This window comes from Xylocopa sonorina, chromosome 6, assembly GCF_050948175.1.
Source record: "Xylocopa sonorina isolate GNS202 chromosome 6, iyXylSono1_principal, whole genome shotgun sequence".
Lineage (NCBI taxonomy): Eukaryota > Metazoa > Arthropoda > Insecta > Hymenoptera > Apidae > Xylocopa > Xylocopa sonorina.
Genome location: NC_135198.1, coordinates 7,216,483 through 7,239,611, shown reverse-complemented (window position 1 = coordinate 7,239,611; position 23,129 = coordinate 7,216,483). Strand labels below are relative to the sequence as shown.

General features: G+C 32.1%; 6 protein-coding genes across 8 annotated transcripts; 4 read left to right on the top strand and 2 right to left on the bottom strand.

Annotated features, from left to right (window-relative positions):
- The first annotated feature begins 798 nt into the window (after nt 1-798).
- Nucleotides 799-7,387, top strand: Mdu (mitotic spindle positioning protein meduse). Of its 3 annotated transcripts, none has more exons than XM_076896977.1 (5): nt 799-939; nt 4,969-5,106; nt 6,016-6,464; nt 6,725-6,890; nt 6,997-7,387. In XM_076896977.1, exons 1-5 carry the CDS (start codon nt 928-930, stop codon nt 7,099-7,101), a joined length of 870 nt encoding a protein of 289 aa, XP_076753092.1. In that variant the 5' UTR covers nt 799-927; the 3' UTR covers nt 7,102-7,387. The 3 variants fall into 3 exon arrangements, with proteins under 3 accessions (XP_076753092.1, XP_076753094.1, XP_076753093.1); XM_076896979.1 differs by lacking the exon at nt 799-939 and adding an exon at nt 1,949-2,074; XM_076896978.1 differs by lacking the exon at nt 799-939 and adding an exon at nt 3,063-3,351.
- A 624-nt stretch (nt 7,388-8,011) lies between these two features.
- Nucleotides 8,012-11,136, top strand: LOC143424670 (tetratricopeptide repeat protein 27-like). Its single transcript, XM_076896898.1, has 8 exons — nt 8,012-8,172; nt 8,372-9,224; nt 9,307-9,373; nt 9,430-9,762; nt 9,835-10,008; nt 10,069-10,221; nt 10,305-10,466; nt 10,543-11,136. Exons 1-8 carry the CDS (start codon nt 8,094-8,096, stop codon nt 11,104-11,106), a joined length of 2,385 nt encoding a protein of 794 aa, XP_076753013.1. The 5' UTR covers nt 8,012-8,093; the 3' UTR covers nt 11,107-11,136.
- Nucleotides 11,137-11,836: 700 nt separating this feature from the next.
- LOC143424726 (meso-2,3-butanediol dehydrogenase) lies at nt 11,837-13,108 on the top strand. The gene is made up of 3 exons (XM_076896988.1): nt 11,837-12,173; nt 12,260-12,461; nt 12,647-13,108. Exons 1-3 carry the CDS (start codon nt 11,857-11,859, stop codon nt 12,887-12,889), a joined length of 762 nt encoding a protein of 253 aa, XP_076753103.1. The 5' UTR covers nt 11,837-11,856; the 3' UTR covers nt 12,890-13,108.
- A 575-nt stretch (nt 13,109-13,683) lies between these two features.
- Rfk (Riboflavin kinase) lies at nt 13,684-14,830 on the top strand. Its single transcript, XM_076897007.1, has 4 exons — nt 13,684-14,063; nt 14,275-14,423; nt 14,497-14,599; nt 14,672-14,830. Exons 1-4 carry the CDS (start codon nt 13,976-13,978, stop codon nt 14,776-14,778), a joined length of 447 nt encoding a protein of 148 aa, XP_076753122.1. The 5' UTR covers nt 13,684-13,975; the 3' UTR covers nt 14,779-14,830.
- Nucleotides 14,831-15,210: 380 nt separating this feature from the next.
- Nucleotides 15,211-17,685, bottom strand: LOC143424685 (uncharacterized). Its single transcript, XM_076896920.1, has 6 exons — nt 17,155-17,685; nt 16,806-17,064; nt 16,590-16,716; nt 16,241-16,509; nt 16,006-16,151; nt 15,211-15,935 (listed from the first exon to the last, which is right to left on the bottom strand). Exons 1-6 carry the CDS (start codon nt 17,579-17,581, stop codon nt 15,451-15,453), a joined length of 1,713 nt encoding a protein of 570 aa, XP_076753035.1. The 5' UTR covers nt 17,582-17,685; the 3' UTR covers nt 15,211-15,450.
- A 345-nt stretch (nt 17,686-18,030) lies between these two features.
- On the bottom strand, nt 18,031-23,053 carry LOC143424659 (putative ATP-dependent RNA helicase DHX57). Its single transcript, XM_076896870.1, has 12 exons — nt 22,897-23,053; nt 22,547-22,685; nt 22,272-22,456; nt 21,720-22,180; nt 21,101-21,621; nt 20,699-21,006; nt 20,067-20,556; nt 19,606-19,988; nt 19,414-19,535; nt 19,025-19,344; nt 18,312-18,926; nt 18,031-18,197 (listed from the first exon to the last, which is right to left on the bottom strand). The coding sequence occupies exons 1-12, from the start codon at nt 22,965-22,967 to the stop codon at nt 18,054-18,056; spliced, it is 3,759 nt and encodes a 1,252-aa protein (XP_076752985.1). The 5' UTR covers nt 22,968-23,053; the 3' UTR covers nt 18,031-18,053.
- Between the last annotated feature and the right edge of the window lie 76 nt (nt 23,054-23,129).

Genomic DNA, 23,129 nt, shown 5'->3' with positions numbered 1-23,129 from the left:
GTGAAAGAAAGAAAAACCGACACGGTCCCGCGAACAACAATTGAAATTGCGAAAGGATAAGTATATACACACATGATAAACCGAAACGAAAGAAAGAACTTCCATTGGATGCAATGTTCTGCTCGGTTCTGTTGCTTTTGTTCGGAGAACGGCTGGGGAACAAGGTCACACGGGTAAAATGGCAGTCGCCGAGTGTAGTTCGGTCGCGTCTCGATTATAAGTTCGTGGCCTTAAAATTCTAATAGAGATACTCGTGTTCGATGGAGTAATAAACGCGCGTTTCAAGCGTCAAGAGTTAATTTTTGCAAAACTGAGGTTCACCGGTTACTATCATCCCGCGTTTCGTGGTAACGCACACCGGCTTTTCACCTCGATCTCTCTCTCTCTCACTCTCTCTTTCTCTCTTCTTCAACCAATCTGGTTAGGTGTATAGCAGAATCAAGCCACAAGCGGCAGACACAATCCACGCTCTCTCGTCCTGTAAATCACGCGAGATCCTCCCTGGTGTACGAATCAAAATTACTTGGTGGAAATCGCTCGTAGCATAGCGAAATCTTCGTGGCGCCATTCCACGCGAGGGAACAGAGAGGATTCTCGCGGCTCGATGCCGTCTAGCGTGGTCGTAGTCGAAGCCTGATCGGTTCACAAGAGCGGTCGTTGACAGAGGGGACCGGTTTGAATTTTCTGAATCGACCGGGCTGAGATATTCCTCTGGCATTGTTTCTATTATCGATACACGGTGGATACGTACGGAGGAAAGGGGGGAAAACAAAAATTCGTTGAGGTGACGTAATTGCACGGCATGATAATAGATACGGACGTTAGTCGCTTGCGTACACGATCAGATAAGCGGATCGAAATTGTGCCTAACAAAAGGTTTAGTTGGTGTTCGCCCCTCGCTGCAAAATCCCGAAGTCAACTGCAACGATGAAAATGGAGGTAAGTAAGCAATGCGTACGACTATAACTACGAAACAAGATAAAACGTGTAATAAGGGGAAACCACTGTTTGTTCGCGCAATCTATATACATATAGAGATACGTGCGATTGACGTTAGGATCGGCAAGGTAAAATTGACTTATTTTTTTCGCTCACGCCGTTTCAAGCACTTTAACACCTGACGCTTGAATGATGTTATTGCAATGTTTATATCTGATAGATGTTACCCGTTTGAATCAATGAGAAAAGCGGTATATTCATACGATAATTGGATACATCAACGGGATTTCTGATTTCTCTTGTGGAACACTGGTGCGTGCTCGGTTTCGCTGCTGATTGAACACAAGGTGTTCTCAGCGCCAAATGAATCGACGGATTAATTAGCCGAGAAAGTAACATGGAGAGAAAATGTCACGGTATTAAACAATTATTCATCTGGACAGCTTTTAAACGAGATCGTCCTGCGTTACTCCAAAGTGGTTTAGCCAAATGAAAACTGCGGGATTTCACACGTGTCAACGTGCTGCTCTCGAGAGACTGGTCAGACGGCTATTTAAATTAGCTTGTACTCGATTTTCATGTGCGAGTACTCGATCGACGCTTTCTCGCAAAAAGGACAATTTTCTCGATACAGATGAGTTGTATATAGAACAATACATTTATATGTAACCAATTAAGAACATTCATTTCATAAATTGTATGAAAGATCTAATTAAATTCGAAGCCGTTACTTTGTTCAGGTTCGTTTCAATTGAAGTATTTTCGGTTACCTGTGGAAGCAGAAAGGATAAGAAATCTTTCGCAGGTACTTTTGCTTCTAATTTTACCTTGTGTTATCTAACACAGCTTTTTCTACGTGTAAACGAATATTCATACTACATTAAAAACGTGTGTAACAATATAAAATAATGTAAAATAAGTATTATAAACATTCAATGAAATTAATCTTTGTTTTTAGTTTTGCTACAGCATTTAACAAGTTTCTCAATACTCTGACCAGTGTCAACGCTAAACAATGACAAGAGCAAAGTAAAGGCGCTCTATAAAAATCATTAGAAATGGATATTCTTGATATTACAAACATGTATGAGAGTTCACAAGAGAAGCCTTTTAACGAGAATAGTGATTAACGCAGGTGACAAGCTTATGGAAAGAAGTAATCCGAATGTAAACTATCGGGCTGGTAACTCTTGGTTGCACTTGCGCGCGTTCATAGAGGAACCGGTATCGTGCATCTTTTCGATGTGCATATACGCGGACGAGGGATTTTTTTATTCACACGACGAATCACGTAGCCCATGGTTGACCACGAGGCAAGGGAATACCGTGGTGTTCCCTGTAAATCAATCGCGCTTCAGATATTTTAATTAATTCCCCGGGGTGTAATTACCGTGCCGGTATAGTATCATACGGTGTACGTCGCTTTTCTCAGTTGCATCGATTCTCTTTAATTTAATTAGATACGTATATGGTATGTAGGTCGATGTTCGTTGTAGAACGGTTAGTCTCGTTTCAAAAGCGGTTCGACAGATGTTCTGGCGGCAGGTATATGTTGGAAAATTGAAACAGCTGTTGACGCTTTCAGCAATCCCAATGATACTACCATTCGAGGAAATACTTACATCTATCGATGGTGCAATTCCTGCATTTGTTCCGCTATACATAGTGGTAGCAATAATAACAACTGTATAGAACGAAATACTTACGATTCAACTTATAATTCACAAGCATCGTATAAACTAAGTTTCTCTTGACTTTACAGCAGTAAATCTAAATACTCGGAACATCCACAGACATCTAGTTACTATTAACTCCATATGAAACGTGCGATTATCAGATTGCCAAGAATTTTTACCAAGCAAAACGGGTCTGCGTATTTTGTACCATTTGTCAAGAGTATCCTCGATTCAGGGGCGACCTCGAAGTTCGTTATCCTTCGTCGAAATCGAGTGTGCATCAACGGGCAGGAATTTTAAGTCGGACACCGACGCAGATGAAAACGACGGCTGATGGGATTTTACGCCGCTGGAAGAAAGGAGAGGCAGGAAGATGATCGGTGACCCATTTTTTTAGAAAGGAAACAGGCACGGGTTACAGTTAAACAGCCGTGCGCTAGCAGCCGTTCAGTTTTCAATGAGCAGCATTCCAGACAGTCGGCCCAGCTACAGCTGCTCACCTGGAAACCCTTCAAGAACTCGTTTCAGTAATATTCGGTTCCTACGCGGAAGTGCGGGCGAAACACCTGAGCGAGTTTGCTTCCTTCTGCGCGAGCCACAAAACCAACACGGGCTCGCTGGATCCTTGTTCTGAGAATAGCCAACGCTGTAACCCGTAGTGAGCGGAATTCGTGAAATTCAACAATTGATTTGATCGAGTTCTATCGTCCGGAGGCTGCGATGAAACTGCAAAACTGTACGTCCAAACCGATGAAATGGTTCCTTTCGTTTCTAATTATACGTAGTGTTTTCCTCGCGCTCTGTGACTTCTATTTGAAGGAATTGTTCTTCCGTACATGGGAATTGTTTGAATGACAAAAACTTGTTGGAAAGGTTAAATACAGCGAGCATTGGTCAGCTATTGAGCAATATTGAACAATCAAATGCCTTTAAACGTTTGAATGTCAAGTTATAGCTTAAGCATTTTTACTAGATGATTAATTAGCACAATGCACGGGATTCATGATATAAGTCGCAAATAAAAATCAATAATGCGAGCTGAGTAAAAATGCTTTCTATCGAATCTGGAATCTTTAGATACGACGATATTGTTATCGTCGCCCTATCGAGGTGTCTGAGTCACAGAAAATCACCAAAGCCATCTAAGCGACATCCGTTTTTGGATATCGTCGGCAATCCATCGATCAACAACAAAATCGACCTTGGCTTCAATCCATGGGTCCTCGTAATTTAGGGAGACGTGATGTTCCAAATTATGTCGAGTGTACGTCTATTTTAAAACACACTCTTATTTTGTGTTAACGCGATACGAAATTAAAAAACAGTTATCCATTATGGAATTAAATGATAAAATCTAATTAAAAATGGTCAGATAAAGTATTGAATGCTACAATTGCGCAACAAACATAACAAAAGGACTTGTATTGTTTCACGTTACCACCGATATCATAAGAGTCAATACCGTGAAAACACTCATCTCGCTGACTTTACAATAGATATGTTAAATAATGTCAGGTAGAACTTTATAATACCGTGTGTGCAGTGGGAAAATAGATTGAGAAGTATCACCAGTGTAGCTTTCATATTTTCTTCTTTTCTTTTTTATCTAGAAAGATTTTATTCGTCGTAGTTTGTACAGACACACCACATTAATGATACGTGGAAATCTAATTAGCCTACCTAAAAGCGCACTATAAAAGTTTTGATGAATCGTATCGGTAAGCTAAGATGAACAGCACAGGTTAATCGTATGGCAATCGTGTTCAGCTAGTTTTCTGGAATTCGCTTCCCGTTAGCGGGACGACCGACGCAAGGTAGCCTGGAATTTGATTTGTCTCGTGGTCTGTGTATTTTTTCTCCTCTCAGTCGTTTCTTTCTTTTATTTGCTATCTTCGTACGGTGAAAAAGAGGATCAAAGCGTGTAGATCGCGTAACAGGAAGGTTCATAGACCGCGAAGACCTTCAGAGGTCAGTGTTTAGACTAGTCACACGGTTCATATTGGAATTAGAATCGAGGTTCAGGGGTCAGATTGCACCATCATTAATTCAACAATCTTAAACACATCAGCTTCTATAATTACGCGAGTCTCCGTGAATGCAACTGCGTTCGTCATGAGGTAGAATTAAAGTGTATTCTCGGATGGAAAAATGAGAAACCGCTGTTCGTCCATCAAAGTTGAGTCTATACTTAAAACAATAAAAAAGTTAATGCATGGGGCCGATATTACAACAAACTTTATTTAATTTTGTCAAATCCAAATGGTTGTTTCTCTAAACTTCTAAATTTTATTTACTTCGTGTATCTTTTGCGAAAGATGAAACTCGCCGTTAACATGATTTTGTCTCGTTGCAGGCGGAGCATAGGTTGGAGCAGCTAAAGAAGGCGACAGACAGAATACAGAAGGAGATCGAAGAGGTCACAGAGAGGGAGCACGAGCTCAGAAACGTGGGCAGCATTAAGACCACGTCCCACGAGACTGTGGATTCCAAGGTATGCTGAAAACTCCACATATATAAATATATGTGTATACTATGTACATGTACAATACACGCATACACACACACAGGTGAGCATTACGTGTACATATTTACATTCGTGTCGACCATGCTCAAGGTCGTTGAACGGACAAAAGAAAGAAAGAGTAAGTAGCTTGACGTAGTCCTTATAAGGACCAAATGTATCGGCTGACTGTGATGTCCGTGAGTGGCGAGGACGATTATATATGCGATTATTGATTTAGCGATTCCAGACGCGTGCACTGCTTCAATCTTATGATATAAACAATATTCGTTTCAATATGTACCATACTGCAAGAAAATTATAAGTTCTAGTAAGAGATTTCAGAACAAAATGTAAAATTTACATTAGAATATTTAATTATAGAAATTAATTACAGCTAAAGAAATGTTGGTAATTCGCATAGTATGGAATAGTTATCAACTTTCTTCCAACAAAGGGATATTAAAATCATTAAGAAGTGTGCTTTCCAATTATTTCGTAAAACAGCATGAGTGTACTTAATTCTTATAATGCGGCCAGGATTTCGATGAAACTATCTTATCTACTAATACGTTGAAGTAATTGTAATGCTATTTTCCATGAAGCTGTCTTTTATGCTAGTGACGCAACCATTGTGCTGCTGATAATAATGGTTAAAAAAGGAACTCTTGTATAATTTGCGTTTACGAATAGTGCATTTATTATGCCTTAGAAAGGTCGTTTCCACATTTCTATGTAGTACAATTCTTTTCTGAAGGTATAGCAAATTTCGAATGCAGTTATTCTTATTAGAACTATCTTCTGATTGGACAAACTAATATCCTCTCAATTCTTTTTTCTGTATCAAGCAATGATGAAAGAAATTTAAAATAACAAAAGAAAACTAATTCTACATTTTAGGTGCGACGCATGCCGCAAGCTTTAGCTTCGGGAAAGCTGAAGAGAACAACATCTACTCCACAAATTTTAGAAGCGGTCAGCTTGGCACCATCTACGCAACCTTTAAAGCCAAAGATGACGAATGGAGTGATATCCAGCCGCACTACACCGACACCATTGCGTTTTGCAACAGCACCTATTCAGAAAGGGTTGATGCACAGGTTCCTGGCCACTCGAGGGAAGATTTATAAACCAAAATCTGCGGTTAACGACACATTAACGCCGCCCACGACTACACCGGCTATAACGCTTAATCCGTTAAGCATCAAGGCTTTCAACAGAGGTCTAGAGATTCAACTTGAACCAGATGACGAACCTAAAAAGCCTCCGGTTAGAAAGGGATACGTTCCTGTGGAGGAAAAGATTCAAAAAGAATTGCATGAGATGAAGGAACGAGAAAACGAATTAAGGTAATATACCAATTTTATACATTATTCTCACATTATTTCCGTTCATTGTAACGATGAACGTTATATAATTATTCTGTTAGTCTGACTAATATCTATTATATATTACATAACAAAATATGATATTGCTTTATATTAATATAATTTAATCGTGTTTTTAATCATGCGTTATTGGAGCAAATATATCATCGAGGTAAATTATCTTAGTGATAATTTGTATATTCTTATAATGCAAAACGACAAACGATTATGTATTCTTTTAGATTAATGCGGTCACAAATGCTGGCCAAATCTCAGCCGAACCTTCTAGATATTGGAAACGATAACGATTCCGACATTTACGATGGTTCGAGCTCGTTAAGGAGTGGTACATCTACGAATACTTTGAACGAGGATGAAGTAGAGAAAGAAATAAAAGGAAAACATAAGGTATACACTAATATTTTTGAAGCATTTGTTACTAGGTAGTACTATAGTATTAGTAATTGCTATAGCATTAGTAATACATTAAATGTCCATTTAATTGATTTTACAGCCTAATCCACGACGTCGAAGCACTCTTATCGCGCAATGGGAAAATATGATAGCCTCAAAAAAAGAGTCTACCGATAATAACAATGAAAACGATTTAAATTTCTAAAAAGTTTCATTATCTTATAAAAAGCGAGCAATCTATATATATAAGTGTATCTATGAGTATATCCTCATTTTTACACTATCTCTTGTAAACCATTTGTGAATGATTCGATTGAACGGCACAAATATTACGAAAAAAAGTGCTACTACAATTTTTCCATCTTTATAGCTTATAGATATATCATACTAATACGTATTTTTGTTTTTATTCATTTATTCAATCTGCAATCTAATTTATTTAATGTTACGATATAGGTATTTATTCGAAAGTAAAAGATTTACCTGATTAATCTTATATTATATTTAATGTCTTTTTTAAATGCTTCCAGTATTAAAAAAATTAGCTACGACGAAAAGAAAAATATCTTTCCTTTTGTAAGGGTTAAAAAGTATATGTTTAAGCATTATAAGAGTACATATATTTAATACATCCGCTTATTAATTGTAATATATCTATAGGTGTTATTATATTATACAACCATCTGAAAGTGATTGGGAATCTCTAAGAATTCCCTTTATCTACATGGAAGGAGGGTGTATAGTTATTGTTATAAAGCATATACATCACAGAAGAGTATGTATACATATACTTGTATCGTGTACTTACAATCGATTGTAAAGAATAATTGTATTTTCACTTTATTTGCATATGTGATAGTATAGTCTTAATAGTAATAATTATAAATAAAAAAATTGTGCAATTATATATATACTTAATAAGATATATATTTTCAAATTTGTTTTGCTCTTTTCCCACAAAAACTATATATGAAATATAATAAAAATATAATAATATTACAGATAATTGTTTCGAATTGTTTAAATGTTATCGATTATATCAAGTGGAAATAGGGGATGCTGCTATATATATAATATCACTTTCTCTCTCTCAATCTGATAAAATAGTTTCCATAATTACCATGCTGGGCATGTTTCAAGTAATGTCAAAAATATTGACTACAAAGTATATTTTTACATGTGCTTTCAATTGCAATAATGAATAATCCAAATATAAAGAAAATGATAAATAAAGAAATGGAAATTTTATTATTATTTAATTCCGTTGAAAATGAAGGTAGGTGAATGCTTTAAAAGGAAATATATTTACATATTTACTTATAGACATTAGGTTATGTCATATTATTCATACATAATACCGCTTTGAATAACTTTTCATCTTATAAAATTGTTAAAACAATTAGTAGTATAACAATGGTATATTTTAATATAATTGAACTTATTGTACACTCAACTGTACTTTTTTCTTTTTCAAGGTTTGCCGCTTTGTGTGCAGAATGTATTAAAAGGGCACTATGAAGATGTTATAAATACTGAATTATCTTCAAATTTGATTGAGGAATTAAGTGACATCAATGACTTTTCAAAATCTATATACAGTAGTATAGAAAAAACAGATAAACATGATTCTTGGCTATGTACAGGCATAGCTTCTTTATTATATTTTATTCAGTGTAATTGGACAGGTCCACAAATTGGAAACAGTATAGAACAGTTAAAAATTAAAGAAGAGAATGTATTTAAGGATTTATCCCTGCATGATGAATGTAATAGAAATGTTAAAAGGGCAGAACTTCTTTATTTCTCTAAAATAATATTTTCTAATGAAATTTTACAAAATACATATGAAAGCTGTATGTGGTGGTTATTTAGGACAAATCTTTTGCACCAACTTATATTGAATGAAAGTTCTGGTGTGTTATATGATGAAACAGAACAGTTAATTGAAAAAATCAGTAATTCATATATGTTAAAAGAAAACCTTTACTGTGAAACACTATTTTGTATTGAAGCAGCACAGTTTTATTTTTATTACAGAAGAATTCAGAATTCAGAAAAGTATATCCAATTAGCTCAAGAAAAAGCAAAATTACGTTTAAGTCTTGAAGGTGCATTAGGTAAACGTACAAAGTATCAAGAGGAGGACAAAGCACAGCTATTTTTAAGAATAAACTTAGAAAAGGATAAATTTCCTTCTAGGAGTTATGAAAATGTACCAAAGTCTGTAGATTTAAATGATGATATTAGACTGGAACATATTAAATTCTCAGAAAATATAGAAAATACAGAACTAGGTGCAGTAGAAGAAGCTATTATATTAGCAAAACAGTAAGAATATATATTATATTTATATTGTATCATATATTTATAGAAAGAGATTTCTTTTTATTATACATATTACTTTTAATAGTATTCAACTGCAATTATCACAACCGAAGGATAAACTAACAGATGAAGAAATCATACCCTACTTAACTGTAAGTTTTATCAATTCTTATTTTTTAATTAATTATTAATAGTAATTGTTTAATAGGTTGTGGTAAATAACACAAAAAATTGGTCTTTAAAAGTGGCATCCCTTTATTACCGATGCCTTTTAGAATCTAAGGATAAAAGGACTGTGGAGCGATCAATGATGCAAATGGAATATTTAATAAACGAATTAAGAAGAACAAAAGTTCCTGTTACACACAGGATGGACTTATTCTTTGCCAGTGGTCTTAAACCAATTTGGATTTTAGAACAGATGTGGGCACAATTGATGTTAAGTCTTGGTTTGATAAAGGGTGCCTTAGATGTTTTCTTGAAGCTTAAACTATGGGAAGAAGCTATTGACTGTTACAACATATTAGAATTGAAACATAAAGTATATACTCTTTTTTTATGATATCTCTTTAACATTAATGAAGTAAATTTACATTTTTATTAATAATTTGAGGCAGCAGAAATTATTCGTCAAGAAATATCTAAAAAGCCATCAGTTCAGTTATGGTGTTTACTAGGCGATGCAACTCAAGATCCTAATCATTATGAGACAGCATGGAAATTGTCTAATGGAAGAAGTAGTCGAGCTCAAAAACATTGGGGGTTCTTTTATTTTGCAAAGAAAAATGTGAGTGCATAAATAATTAATGCATTATTTAAAATATGAAATTTTGCATATATTTTTTAGTATGAAGAAGCTATACCTCACTTAAAATTATCAGTTGAGTTAAATAATATTCAAGAAAATGTTTGGTTAAGACTTGGATTTGCTGCTTTACAAACAGAAGATTGGAAATTGGCAGTGATAGCATATAAACGTTACTGTGCTTTAGAACAATCGGTATATATACATATACAATTCTGTTTATATTACTACTTTCTTACACTTTAGTCAACATAAAAAATTTTACCAATTAATTACAGACATTTGAGGCATGGAATAATTTAGCAAAAGCTTACATAAAGTTAGGTGATAAAATAAAAGCATGGAAATCTCTTCAAGATGCTATAAAATGCAATTATGATCGGTGGCAAATTTGGGACAATTTAATGGTTGTTAGCATTGATTTGGGGCATTTCTCAGAAGTATGAATATATAATATTGCAATAAAAAAGAAAATTTAGTTCGTTTTTAAAATTGTATATTTCTCCTTTATTTTAGGTAATCCGATGTTATCATCGTATTTTAGATCTCAAAAATCATCATTTAGACGTCCTAGTCCTTGATATACTAACTAATGCGGTATTAAATAATATAAATGATTCGGATGGGTATCCTGCACAAAAATTGTTGCCAAAAATTTTAGAACTATTTGGAAGAATCAGTTCCTTTATACCAAATAATCCTGACATTTGGAGAATGTATGGACAACTTACTGCCCTTAAAGGAACAGATATTGATAATGATAAAGCAGTTCACTATTTACAACAAGCACATCGTATTGCTGTGTCAGACCCTAAGTGGTTTCTGCATGAAGAATCAGTTGAAAAAGTACTAAAATTATGTTGCAAATTAGCAGAAATTCATTTGCAGTATGCTTCCAATTGTGAACCTAAGAAGAAAAAATCATTATTAGCAAGTGCAAAGTTATCTCTTCAAGGAGTTGTAAAAAAAGTTAAAGATCAAGAATGGAATAATGAAAGAATTAATGTTTGTTTAGAGAAAGTTGAAAAGCATTTACATGTCGTAATAACTGAGTTAGAACAAATAGGATCGATAAATTAAATATATTATAAATGAATTGCATTTGTAGATTAACTTTTTAATAGAGAAACTCAAATTTTATTTTGTCATACTAATAATTAAATAATGAAAAAAATGTTTCACCATATTGAAAACACAACTACTTTTTAAGTTCTACTAGAGTCGTAAAGAAAAAAATGTATGCTTTAATTTACCTACAACTTCAACTCTATCCTATTCCCAATTTTATACTCTTATTATTATTTTTTCAGGGTAACAATATTTTAATAACAAAAAAATCATAAAATTACATATATGTGTAGATTTATATTTAGATATATAAAATTGAAATTTAACACTTTCCAATTAAAGAGTTTTGCTTCTGGCATATAGTAGAGGAATTTATATTATAAGTTTGCTTACATTCTTCATTTTACGTTTACGTTTTTGTTTTAAAACATTGATATTTATGCGTTACGTATCGTGGCCAAGGTTACACATTTCTCGTAACAGGTAAACATCTTATGAACCGTCATATGGTAATCAAATACCCAACGTTGATAAGACCAATCGACTTTAAATACTGTGATTTATTGTACTGACTACTTTTTACGAGTGGCATACAAACCGTAGACTTCCCTGAGGTTCGTCTTATTAACGTTTCAATATTACGGTAAGAACTACTAAATTATGTATCATTTATATAGAAATTATAAATGTACTTTAAGTTGTAGTCTTTCTAAAAAGCGTAAAAGATATTTTATTTAATCTTAACTAACCAACTTTTTCCAGATGTCATTCGCTGGAAAGGTCGTGCTAATAACCGGAGCTAGTTCTGGTATTGGGGAAGCAACTGCTATACACCTTTCACAATTAGGTGCATTATTATCATTATCAGGTCGTAATGTACAAAAGTTAAATGAAGTTGCTGTGCAATGTAAATCTGGCAAACCATTGATTGTACCTGGAGAATTAACTAATGAAGCAGATGTTGAAAATATTGTTCAGTCTACCATTAAACATTATGGTAAATTAGACATTTTAGTTAATAATGCTGGTATGTTAGAAAGCGGAAGCATAGAAAACACTTCATTGGAACAATATGACAGGTACAGCATTTTTCCCGCTATGAGGCTAAATTTAAAAAAGTTTTAATTTCCACTTCTGAAGTACATTGAACATGTATGTTTTACAGAACTTTCAATGTAAATGTACGTTCGGTATATAATTTAACAATGTTAGCCGTTCCATACATTGTAAAAACTAAAGGTAATATTGTGAATGTATCAAGTGTCACTGGATTAAGATCTTTCCCAGGGATCTTGGCATATTGTATGAGTAAAGCAGCAATTGATCAATTCACACGATGCGTAGCTCTTGACCTTGCACCAAAACAAGTGTGTATAATTATGATACTTACCATTATGAAGTTTAATAATTTACTCTTGTATAATATTTGTGTTGCCAGATAAAAATTGACTAACAAGGAAGAAAACCTTGAATAGCTTAAATTACAATTTTCTTAAAAATTGTATTAACAGTTTTCATATAAATTTTATAATATTTTCTCTATGATTAATAGGTGAGGGTAAATGCTGTGAACCCAGGTGTAATAATAACAAACCTCCACAAATCTAGTGGGATGACAGATGAACAATTAAAAGCATTTTACGAACGTTCCAAAGAAACTCATGCGCTTGGTAGAGCTGGAGATGTTAATGAAGTTGCTAAAGCAATTGCATATTTAGCAAGTGATGGTGCCAGCTTTATTACAGGGGCAACATTATCTGTTGATGGGGGAAGACATATCATGTGCCCTCGTTAAATTATATTTCATATACAAAAAGATAATTTCCTATTTTTCTAATCCTTAGTTTATCAAAAGTAATTAGCAATATTAATAAACTTGCCAAATAATAATAATGTAAAGTATTTATTCTTATACCAGAAATTTTCTGAAATTCTTTAAGAACTAAATTCTTTTTATAAAAGGTGGTGGATATTAATAAATACATAGTTCAATTACTGACTAAAAATTATATAATTACTGTATACTTTCTTTTGTACTCTAGGTATAAAATTGTTAACAGTAACATTAAATACACGTTATAATTTTTAGTTTAAATGATTAAAGGTGGTAATTATACAAAGCAAAAAATAGACAATAGAATATTTCATCTAAGAATAAATTAAGTACTAAAATATGATGGTTAAGAGTAAAAAGCAATTGAAGATACAGTTATAAGTAAAAATGTAACTATATACATCTCTTTTCACAATTTTTCTGTTGCTAACTGACTTATCCTTGACTTAAGAGATATAAATGCTAATACTAGATAAGTTATATGTAAAGCAAAAAATTATACATAGATAACCCATAACTTATGACAGGTTTGTAATCGTTAAGAAAACAAGGACTTTGTAATTGATAAGAAACTTTTTGCAAGTATATTGGGAAACTACATAATATTTATTTTACAGATTGAATCAAAAAATTGAACTGTATATAGTATTATTTAAGAAGAATTCATTTATATCGTTCAGTGTAAATGTGCCACGTCACATATCTCTTTATCTTTTTTTCAAGACTACATATATCATTGTGAAACAAATTAAGCCTATTCAGCGTAGGGGCCCCTTATGTGTCTGTTATCCCTCCTATTTCTTGATTCGCGCAATGCGCCTTTGTTGTTAAGGAAACCGAAGCGACTCAATGGAAGCGACCATGACAAATTAGCCTAGAAAAGCATTCATATTGGTTTTGCACTATGTTCATATCGGCCGCGGTTTTGTATCATGTTAACGGTGGACGATAGTAGGGACAACGTTCATCCTCTGGGAGACAACTTTGGATCATGTTGCACTACGTAATATCTGTAGTTACGAGTCTGACGCGTTACTAAGATACGCTATGAGTACTAAAGGCTTGCCGTTTTTTTTATCTGGTTTGGTGGTTAAGGGTTTTGGCAGAGGTTCTAAAGCATTAGGAACACCTACAGGTATTATCAGACGGATTCGGTCTTATTTAGTAAAGTAAAAAATCATATGTGCGCTAAATAAAAAAGGAATTTAAAATTATTTTAATGCTGCATAGGTGGACTAGAATTTTATATGTAACTATGTAGAAAATATTAATTGATTTATTTTTATAAACACTCATTGGCAAGAATGTATGAATAAGTAATTACAAAATAATTTTTTTTCTTACAGCAAATCTTGAGGATAAGGTAGTAGACAGTTTGCCTACCGATTTTAAAACTGGAGTTTATTATGGATGGGCTTGCATAGACACACAAGTTTATAAAATGGTTGCAAGTGTTGGTTGGAACCCATTTTATAAAAATGAAAAAAAAACAGTTGTATGAGTCAGTTTTATATAATGATTGTTTAAAATTTAGTAAAATATACAAAAATTTATTTCTATTATTATAGGAAATACATTTGCTGCACAAATTTGAAAATGATTTTTATGGGAAACAAATTAAAGCAATATTCACAGGATACATAAGACCAGAAAAAGATTTTGCTTCTGAAGGTAAATGTAACTACAATTTTTCAAATAATACTATCTAATTTTTAAAAATAAATCATAATTTTGTCATTTCAGTGGAATTAATTAAAGCAATCAAACATGATATTGAATTTGCTAAAGAACAGTTGCAGCAACCAAATATGATTGTTTATAAAGATAATCAATTTTTTATAGGACAGTGAAACTATGTAAATATTGCAATTATAATCTATATTTAAAGTATTATAACAACAATCACAATAATTCAACGTTTTATGTGTGATTTAAAGTTAACTTATCAAGGTAAAAGAAACATTAGCTCATAATTTGCTAATTAGAAATATGACAGTATTAATCCTGTAAGTAAGAGCAGTAAAATCATCTATTGTAGCAAGCTGATCATATCTTGAATCAAGCAAATTTATTTGCTACAGCATCTCTATTAGTAAATTAAGTAAATCTGTTTACTACTGCTAAACAAAACGTAACAAGTTTAGCAATGCAATTTAAATAATTATATATATTCTATATTTTTTACATCGTTTTGTGAATGGAAATTATTCTTAAATTCTTCACAAATATTTATCTGTGGGAATGTTACAACCATTTACATTAAACATTCCAGAATAACTACTTAGATATTTTTCCCTCATTAATAAAATTATTATATTACTGGAGGGGTTGTTTACCTTCATACTTTGACAATATATACAATAGTATATATATATATATATATAATTATGTATGTTAGTTTTCACATACATATAATTATATATCTTGTACTTTTAAAATAATATTCATACATGTATGAAAATAATAAATTTATATTTTTATATATGTACCCTTTAAAAAATAAATGATCACATTACCAATGCTTAAGTAGTATCAGGTGATGATGAAGTTGGTGGTGGAGGTGGTGGTGGTATGGGTATCCATGGTATTTCCATTCTTATAGGAACTTGTGGCATTTGTTGTGGTAGCCAAGGCATAGTTGCATTTTGAAATCTTACATTAGTAGATGAACTTGGATGATTTCGAAATGATAGATATCCTGAAGGAACTCTAGGAGATGCACTGAAAGGAATTCTAGGGTTTAAAGGGATTGGCGCTGTACCAGCTTCACTATAATAGTTATGTGAATTAAAAAAGTTTTGGTTCATGTATTGCATAGGCTGCAATGAATATGGTCCATATCCATATTGTTCGGCATTGTTTTGATAAGGTTGTGACCATAACTGTTGCGACTGATTTTCAATTTGCGTAGACGAAAATTGTGTATCTGCTCGTGAATTAAATCTTTTTCTATATTTCTGTGTATTTCTATTCCATGGGTGATTTGATTGCCAACCAGTATTAGGTTCTAAAAGTATGGATACTATATGAACTTAACATTAAATAAATAACACACTATATTAGATAGAAGAACTTACTTGAGGTGCGTTTACGTTTAAATGGAACATCTGTTTGACTAGTATTACTTGTTTGTTTTGTTTTTAATTGTTCGTAATAAGCACGTTCTTCTTCGTCGTCTGAAAATTCTGGAGGTTCATCTGCATTCGCATCCACACCTTTCATTCTATTTGTATTACACATTAATTAGTATATAGGAATTATCCTAACATAGAATTTTTAAATATTGCAATTATGCTTATATGTATAACTTACTTCATTAATTCATGTAAAAATACTAAGGAAGTATATTCAGTATTTGGACAATAGTAGACAGTCATTCCAACTTTAACATCACATTCTTTTATGTGTTCAGTGCTATTGAAACGTACACAATAGTGAGGTTCGCTCACTTGTCCAAAAACATCAAATATTTTACCTAATGCCCTTTGTCCTTTTTCAATGAACAAAATTGTATCCAAATTTAATGTTGGTTTACCAGGTTTTGGTTTTACAACTACCAATTGTTCAACCATCCATGCAACCTTAAATTTTTATTCATTCCATTACATTATCTTGTACTCCCTTGATGATATTTATATATTATTATAAAATATATAAATACCTCGCCCAGTGGATCACATAATACTTCAGGTACACTAATTTTTAGGTCTTCAATAGGAGGTAAATCATCTAATTCATTTTTCATTTCATTGTTCTTCTGTTGTTTTACATTGTTTCCTTTACTTTTCCTAAAAATAGAAGAAATCGATTTAAAGTTTGATGTGAAGTTATTCTGTATTCAAATATAACACCAAAATTAACAAATGTAAAAATTTACTTATTCGAACTGTTGTCATCGCTATCTGAATCGTTTGATTCAATTATTACAGAAGAATCACTGCTAGTAGAATCATCATCGCTACAGCTTTCTTCATCCGATAATTCTTTATTTTGTCTATAAGTGTGCATTTGGCTTCCATTTCTAGGTTCACTTTGACTTTTGTCATGTAGTTCATTATCAGAATTATCATCTGATTCTGAATCACAACTACCATACTCTACAGCAATACTAACAAGAGAAGATGGCTTATCATTTTCTGTTAAAAAGAAAATATAGTAGTCAATTGATTTTAAACAAATATTATAAACTACTTTAATTATAATAAATCAATATTTTGTATCCTTACTTTGCACTGACAATGCTGACTTTTGTTCGTGTATGATACAAATATCATTATCTTTATGCGTTAAGTTTTCAGATATTAAATTTTTATTTGTACTCTGGTTCTTATCAGAGCTATTAAGAAGTGTTTCATTCTCTGTAATATTTGATAATTCAACTGATTTTTGTTGTTGCTCCTCTACATTGTCTTTTGCATTGTTATTTTGTTCAGTTTCAATAACATCCATCAAAACTACCTCACAATCTTTTGTAAGTTGACTTTCTTCATCAACATTATTCTGTGTATCTTCCTTGTTCGTATGCAAACAATTTTCATCAATAATTAGAACATCATTATCTTTTTCTGTATTTAACGTATGTTCTTCAAACATACTATTTGAATTTCTATTTTCTATTATCTTTTCTATTATAACCTCATTCGTATCCATCATAAGTATTGTGTTATTTCAGTTCATAAATTATGGCTTATAATAATATCAATTTGTGGAAGAAAAATATACTTAAAAAAGTATTATCAGCATTAATAAATATATAAATAAATTTCGTGTATTATATTTCAGAAACTAGATGTAAACATTTTGAGTATGTATTTATCAACCACGTGTATATTATGCGGCATGTCACGAATTAACTAGTTCCACCCACAGACTGCGATTTAATGTTTCTAGATTTTCCCTACTAATTTATTATCACTTGCAAGGGTATTTACTTTTTTGTTTCTTAGAAACTAAACAGTACTTTTTAGAATTGATTATTTAATGACATTGAAAAATGTTACAGATGAAATTACCACCTAAAAATTTACCCTCCACAAGTTCTAAAAGGGCTACAGCTTGTTTGTATTAGGAATTAATAAAAAAAGATCTTCTATAATATTTAAAAAAAACTGTACGACAGTATATTTTATTCTCTCGTCACTACATTTACAATTGTTTGGATAATTTTTTTTCCACTTTGATGATTCAAAAGGTTCAACAGAGGTTCCTTCATTTTTTGCTCCAATAATTTAACTAACTCCATTCTCATCCTTTGTAATAGTTGGGCCACCTACATGAAATGAAAAATATATTTAATATACAGTTTGTATTATAATTTGCAAGTTATATCACTATATTGTGTTACATATTTTGCTTTAATTTTTCTTCAGATTAATATTCTTACCCTATGTGATTCAACGCTAAATAAAATCCAACCATCTTCCAATGATACAATAAATATTCCATTATACTGTTCTATTTTTAATTCATAATCAGAGAATAAGATCAATGGTAAAATTGGTACCATTGATACTTCTTTAATAAATACTTTACTCGTTTTAACTTTTTCCTGGAACACTAGATATGGACTAGGAAAATAACCAACATGGAAATTAACAGAGGATGGATGGATGCTGACAAAACCATCATTTTTAGTTTGAAATTTAAGCTGCTCAGGTTTAGGCTGTACAGGAATCGCCCCAGCAGATTGAATTTGAAAAGATTTTTCTGGTGTAAAAACTTTTACAACATTCGGATAAAGGGCAGCGCAAAGTAAACCTTGGAGCAGTTTATAATTATCGTTATTGATATTGAGCTCGAACCCAGTAATTTCCACGATCCTATCAACATTTGGTTGTCGTTTGGGCAAATTGATAGAGACAAAACCAATTGAAACTAATAATTCTAAGAATTGATACTTTATATCTGCTAAAGTGTACAATGTACGTATGGATAGATAGTTTTCATTAGCAAAAGCTTGACCTGCACTATTGTTGCGTGTACATGCTTCTAACCATTTCTGTAAAATAAAAGAAATAAAAATGAACATTCATTTTACATTCCAGTTATATATTGGAAGTGTATATATATATATATATATAATATGTATACTGTTACCTTGTACGCTTTGAGAATAGTTAATTGATCGGAATTAGCAGTAAAAAATTCTTTTTTAGCATCAATCTCATGTCTCTTCTCAAAAGGTATAGTAAATGGATTTTTATGAGACAAACAAGCTGCAATAGTGAGTGCAGAATCAAGGCAGCAAAAGATTGCTCCGAACAATATCAGTTTTCCAATTCGTACGTTTACAGGTAGAGCAGCAAGGTGATGGCCTAATGGTGTTAATGTACATTCAGAATTAAACGCACCGACGTCTTGTAAACGCTTAATCGCGCTACAGATATTTTCATCCGTGGGCGGTTCCAGCATCTTGCCTTGATAAAAAATAACAATGTTAGGAAACAAATTTAAAAGAAGTATAGATCTTTAAAAATTGTTACTACCTAAGACTTTGTGTACATCAACTTTTTTTCCTGTATGTAAAAGCTGAATACGTAATAATAGCGGTTCTAAAGGAATTCGTAATATTTCAGGTACTGGTTGTGCCGAGAAGTGGTATTTAAATCTGAAAATAAATTGCGAAAAAATACAGCTAATAAATTAATGAAATCATTTATAAAAATGATGATACATACTTGTATGAAGTATATAAGTGAATGCATACTCCAGGCATAACACGTCCAGCGCGACCTTTTCTTTGTAACGCATTTGCGCGTGACACCCAACAGGTTTCTAAACTTTCCATGTTTTGATTTGAATTAAATCTGGTCTCTTTCATCTTTCCGCTATCAATCACAAAGACACAATCATTTATTGTAATGGACGTTTCAGCTAAATTTGTGCTTAGTACAATTTTTCTAGTGTCTCCAGTTCTTTTAAAAACTAAATTTTGTTCTTCATTAGACAAAGACGAGTGTAGCGGTATGGTTATAAATTTTCCAGTCTTTGGTGAGAGATATTTATTGTCATTCAATCTATCTTTCAATGCAATAATTTCAGCGAATCCAGGTAAAAATATCTAAAGTTGCAATATTATATATATATTCAAAAACATATAAAAATTTTAAATAACAAAGACGAAAAGAAATCTACTTACTAAGATGGAGCCAGTCTTAGGATGATCATGTTCACCAAAAACAATCCATTCTAATATTGTTTCTATAAGTTCAAAATTTATTTTATCATGATCCATGACATATAAATTTTTGTGCGTTTGCTTATCATAACCTTGGTATCTACTGACAATTTGCATTAATGATAGATTTTCATCTTGAATGGACTCCTTAGGTGGAGCAGCAGAGGGTCCCTCAATTTCTGCTGTTTCTAAGTCGATTTGCAATTGCTCCCAATCACCTTTAATCCTACGTGTAAATTTGGAATTTTCTTCAAGCACATAATTCGTTTTCTCAAATATATCCTCTAAAAAGATTTGTTCCACAGGAAACGTCTTTCCTGGAATACATAAAATAGGGGCTCCTTTAAAGTACGAGGAAAAGATCTCACTTTTAAGTGTTGCGCTCATAAGTATTACTTTCAGGTTTGATCTTTTAGGCAATAAGTCTTTTAAGAGCATCAGTAGGAAGTCACTAGACAAAAAATTATAACAGTTAAATCAAAATGCATAAATATAGTAATAATTAGACTAGTAACATTACGCAGTAACTATCCATCTGACATATTTGAATTTCTCATAACTGCATGAACATCTATAGTTTAATAATAACTTACCTTTCTGCACTTCTTTCATGTACTTCATCTACAATAATATGCGTAACATCCGTTAATTCTGGATTCATAGAAAACCTTTGCAACAAAATTCCAGTCGTACAAAATGTTAATCTAGTCTTATTAGATATTTTGCTTTCTAATCGTATTTGATATCCTACTGTGTCACCTGTACGTTCAATTCTTTCTGCTGCAACCCTTTCTGCCACTCCTATTGCACTTATCCTTCGGGGCTGTGTACATATTATGTTAACATGTTCTTGCAACTTGGATCTATTACGAATCCAATTATCTAATAAAAATTGTGGAACCTTAAAAAACATTTACAATTTTATTTAGATAATCTTATTGCACATTTAATCTTCTTATAAAAGATTCTAAGTTTGTAACTGATTTGATAATTACTTGAGTACTTTTACCACATCCTGTTTCACCAGAAATGATGGTAACTTGATTTTTGCATATTATTTCTAAAATTTCATCCATTTTTAACCATGCAGGCAACATTTCTCTAACTTCTTTCATTTTCTTATACCTGGGGTTTACTTGTTTCTCTTTAAAATTTCTTTCAATTAGATCATCATCTCTCAGTACATCTTCCCAACTAACATTGTTTCTATTTTTTCTATGAGTAGATCCTAATTCATAATGTGTAGCAGCATTTGTGTCACTTTCTTCTATTTGTTTTTGAAACAGTAGTTCATTTTGATCTAGAAATTGTTCTTTATTTTCTTCTAAATATCTTCTTATATCATGTTCATTTTCCAAAAGAGATATTATTGAAAAAATAGAAGGCGTTCCATCTCCAGATATTGATAATGCTTCATTGTATAGCTTTCTTCCTATCCTCAAGCAACTTATGCTTGGAAATGTACCATCATTTTTATAAAAATAAAAGTAAGGCGGTTCATATGGATATTTACAACCTGAAATATTTAAAAAGTTTAAAGTTTATACAGAAATCTGTAAAACACTTTACTTTGTACAAAAATCATATATTAATTACACAATTTAATTGCTTTACCTTCAGGAAATCTTATTTCTAGAGTAAAGTATGGATCTTCCCTTTCAGGCATTTTTAACACCTGCGGTTGTTGATGCAAAAATTTACATTTATTTCCAAATCTACATTTCTTATGAATAAATAATCTACAAACTTCTTTCTCTTTTTGTTTTTCTTGCTTCTGTTTAATTCTTCGAATTTCTTGTTCTATTTCATCATTTCTAACTAAATAATCTAACTTAACTTGTACAATCCAAATATAATTTTTTATCTTTTCAGTGAACATATCCCCGTAAATAGATTCAAGCGCTTCTCTTTCTTCAAGCCTTCTTTCTAATAAATCTACTACATCAATATCATCTGGTACTCTGTTCCTTGATATATTTTCCAAGCCATAGTACTTATAAAATAATACTTCTAAAGCTTTCCCTACATCACCCTCTGTATGTAATAATGCCTCGATACAATGTGATTGATGAAACCTAAAACAATATAATTTTTTATGATATATATTATGATCAGTAACCTTAAGATAGACTATCAATATTTTAACTTGACATATTTATTACTCACCCGTAGCTTTCTAGTTTAGATGTTGCGAATTGTCTAGCAATTTGTTCATCGCTTTTAGGTGTACTGTCCTTAGAAGAGTAATCGACTATTCCTTTAATTACTAAATTACCTCTTTCTATCCAATACTGTTTGCCTAAATTTGATCTTTTGTTTTCAAATTCTGATGCATCAGAAAGTTTAAAACTCTGTCAAAAAACTATGTTACTCTCATACGTACAGATATATCTAATAATAACAAAAATAATAAATTCACAAAAATATGCACGAATACATACAGAACCATAAATATGTTTTAAAGTATCATAAAGTTGCCGTTCGGATTCTTCTGACATTCTTAACGTTTGCAGTTCCACTTTAAGTTTGCTCGAAACAGAAGGGCCATTATCTTTATTTTTATTTCTTGTTGACACATTCCTGTCAAATACGTGTAAAGCCTTTTAATTTTAAATTACATCATAAAATAATAGTGACATAAGAAGCTCACTCGAGTATACGTAAATGTCTTGGAAATTGACGAAAATTAATTTAAATATTTCAGTTTCTTGCGTTAGAAAAGTGTAAACATTTTTCAATTCAATTAAATTACTTTTATCGTGATACTTGGAAGGTTATATTATTTACTTACGTGATGCTTTTCTCCACGTGTTTCCCTTCTAATACAATGTCGTCCATTAATTCAACATTAGCGTGATCCATTTTTTACGTTTTATACAGAAATACGTTTCATAGAAAATGACTGAAAAGATATTTTTGAGAAAAACTAAGGTTATGAAACAGGGAACGTGGAATGTCCTGTTTATATTACTACCACTACATACATAGTGTCACCGCAATATATATATGCGTCGAGTAACTTCG

Coding starts and splice junctions, on each gene's coding strand:
- LOC143424670 (XM_076896898.1), top strand. CDS start 8,094: ATGAATAATCCAAATATAAAGAAAATGATAAATAAAGAAATGGAAATT. Junction 9,225..9,306: donor GCTATTATATTAGCAAAACA/GTAAGAATATAT, acceptor TACTTTTAATAG/TATTCAACTGCAATTATCAC. Junction 9,374..9,429: donor AAATCATACCCTACTTAACT/GTAAGTTTTATC, acceptor ATTGTTTAATAG/GTTGTGGTAAATAACACAAA.
- LOC143424659 (XM_076896870.1), bottom strand. CDS start 22,967: ATGGATCACGCTAATGTTGAATTAATGGACGACATTGTATTAGAAGGG. Junction 18,927..19,024: donor CTATTCTCAAAGCGTACAAG/GTAACAGTATAC, acceptor TTTATTTTACAG/AAATGGTTAGAAGCATGTAC. Junction 18,198..18,311: donor TTAGCGTTGAATCACATAGG/GTAAGAATATTA, acceptor CATTTCATGTAG/GTGGCCCAACTATTACAAAG.
- Mdu (XM_076896977.1), top strand. Junction 6,465..6,724: donor GAACGAGAAAACGAATTAAG/GTAATATACCAA, acceptor GTATTCTTTTAG/ATTAATGCGGTCACAAATGC. Junction 6,891..6,996: donor AAATAAAAGGAAAACATAAG/GTATACACTAAT, acceptor TTGATTTTACAG/CCTAATCCACGACGTCGAAG.
- LOC143424685 (XM_076896920.1), bottom strand. CDS start 17,581: ATGATGGATACGAATGAGGTTATAATAGAAAAGATAATAGAAAATAGA. Junction 16,717..16,805: donor GATGACAACAGTTCGAATAA/GTAAATTTTTAC, acceptor TTCTATTTTTAG/GAAAAGTAAAGGAAACAATG. Junction 15,936..16,005: donor TAAACGTAAACGCACCTCAA/GTAAGTTCTTCT, acceptor CCATACTTTTAG/AACCTAATACTGGTTGGCAA.
- LOC143424726 (XM_076896988.1), top strand. CDS start 11,857: ATGTCATTCGCTGGAAAGGTCGTGCTAATAACCGGAGCTAGTTCTGGT. Junction 12,174..12,259: donor TCATTGGAACAATATGACAG/GTACAGCATTTT, acceptor TATGTTTTACAG/AACTTTCAATGTAAATGTAC. Junction 12,462..12,646: donor TTGACCTTGCACCAAAACAA/GTGTGTATAATT, acceptor TATGATTAATAG/GTGAGGGTAAATGCTGTGAA.
- Rfk (XM_076897007.1), top strand. CDS start 13,976: ATGAGTACTAAAGGCTTGCCGTTTTTTTTATCTGGTTTGGTGGTTAAG. Junction 14,424..14,496: donor AAAATGAAAAAAAAACAGTT/GTATGAGTCAGT, acceptor CTATTATTATAG/GAAATACATTTGCTGCACAA. Junction 14,600..14,671: donor AAAAGATTTTGCTTCTGAAG/GTAAATGTAACT, acceptor TTGTCATTTCAG/TGGAATTAATTAAAGCAATC.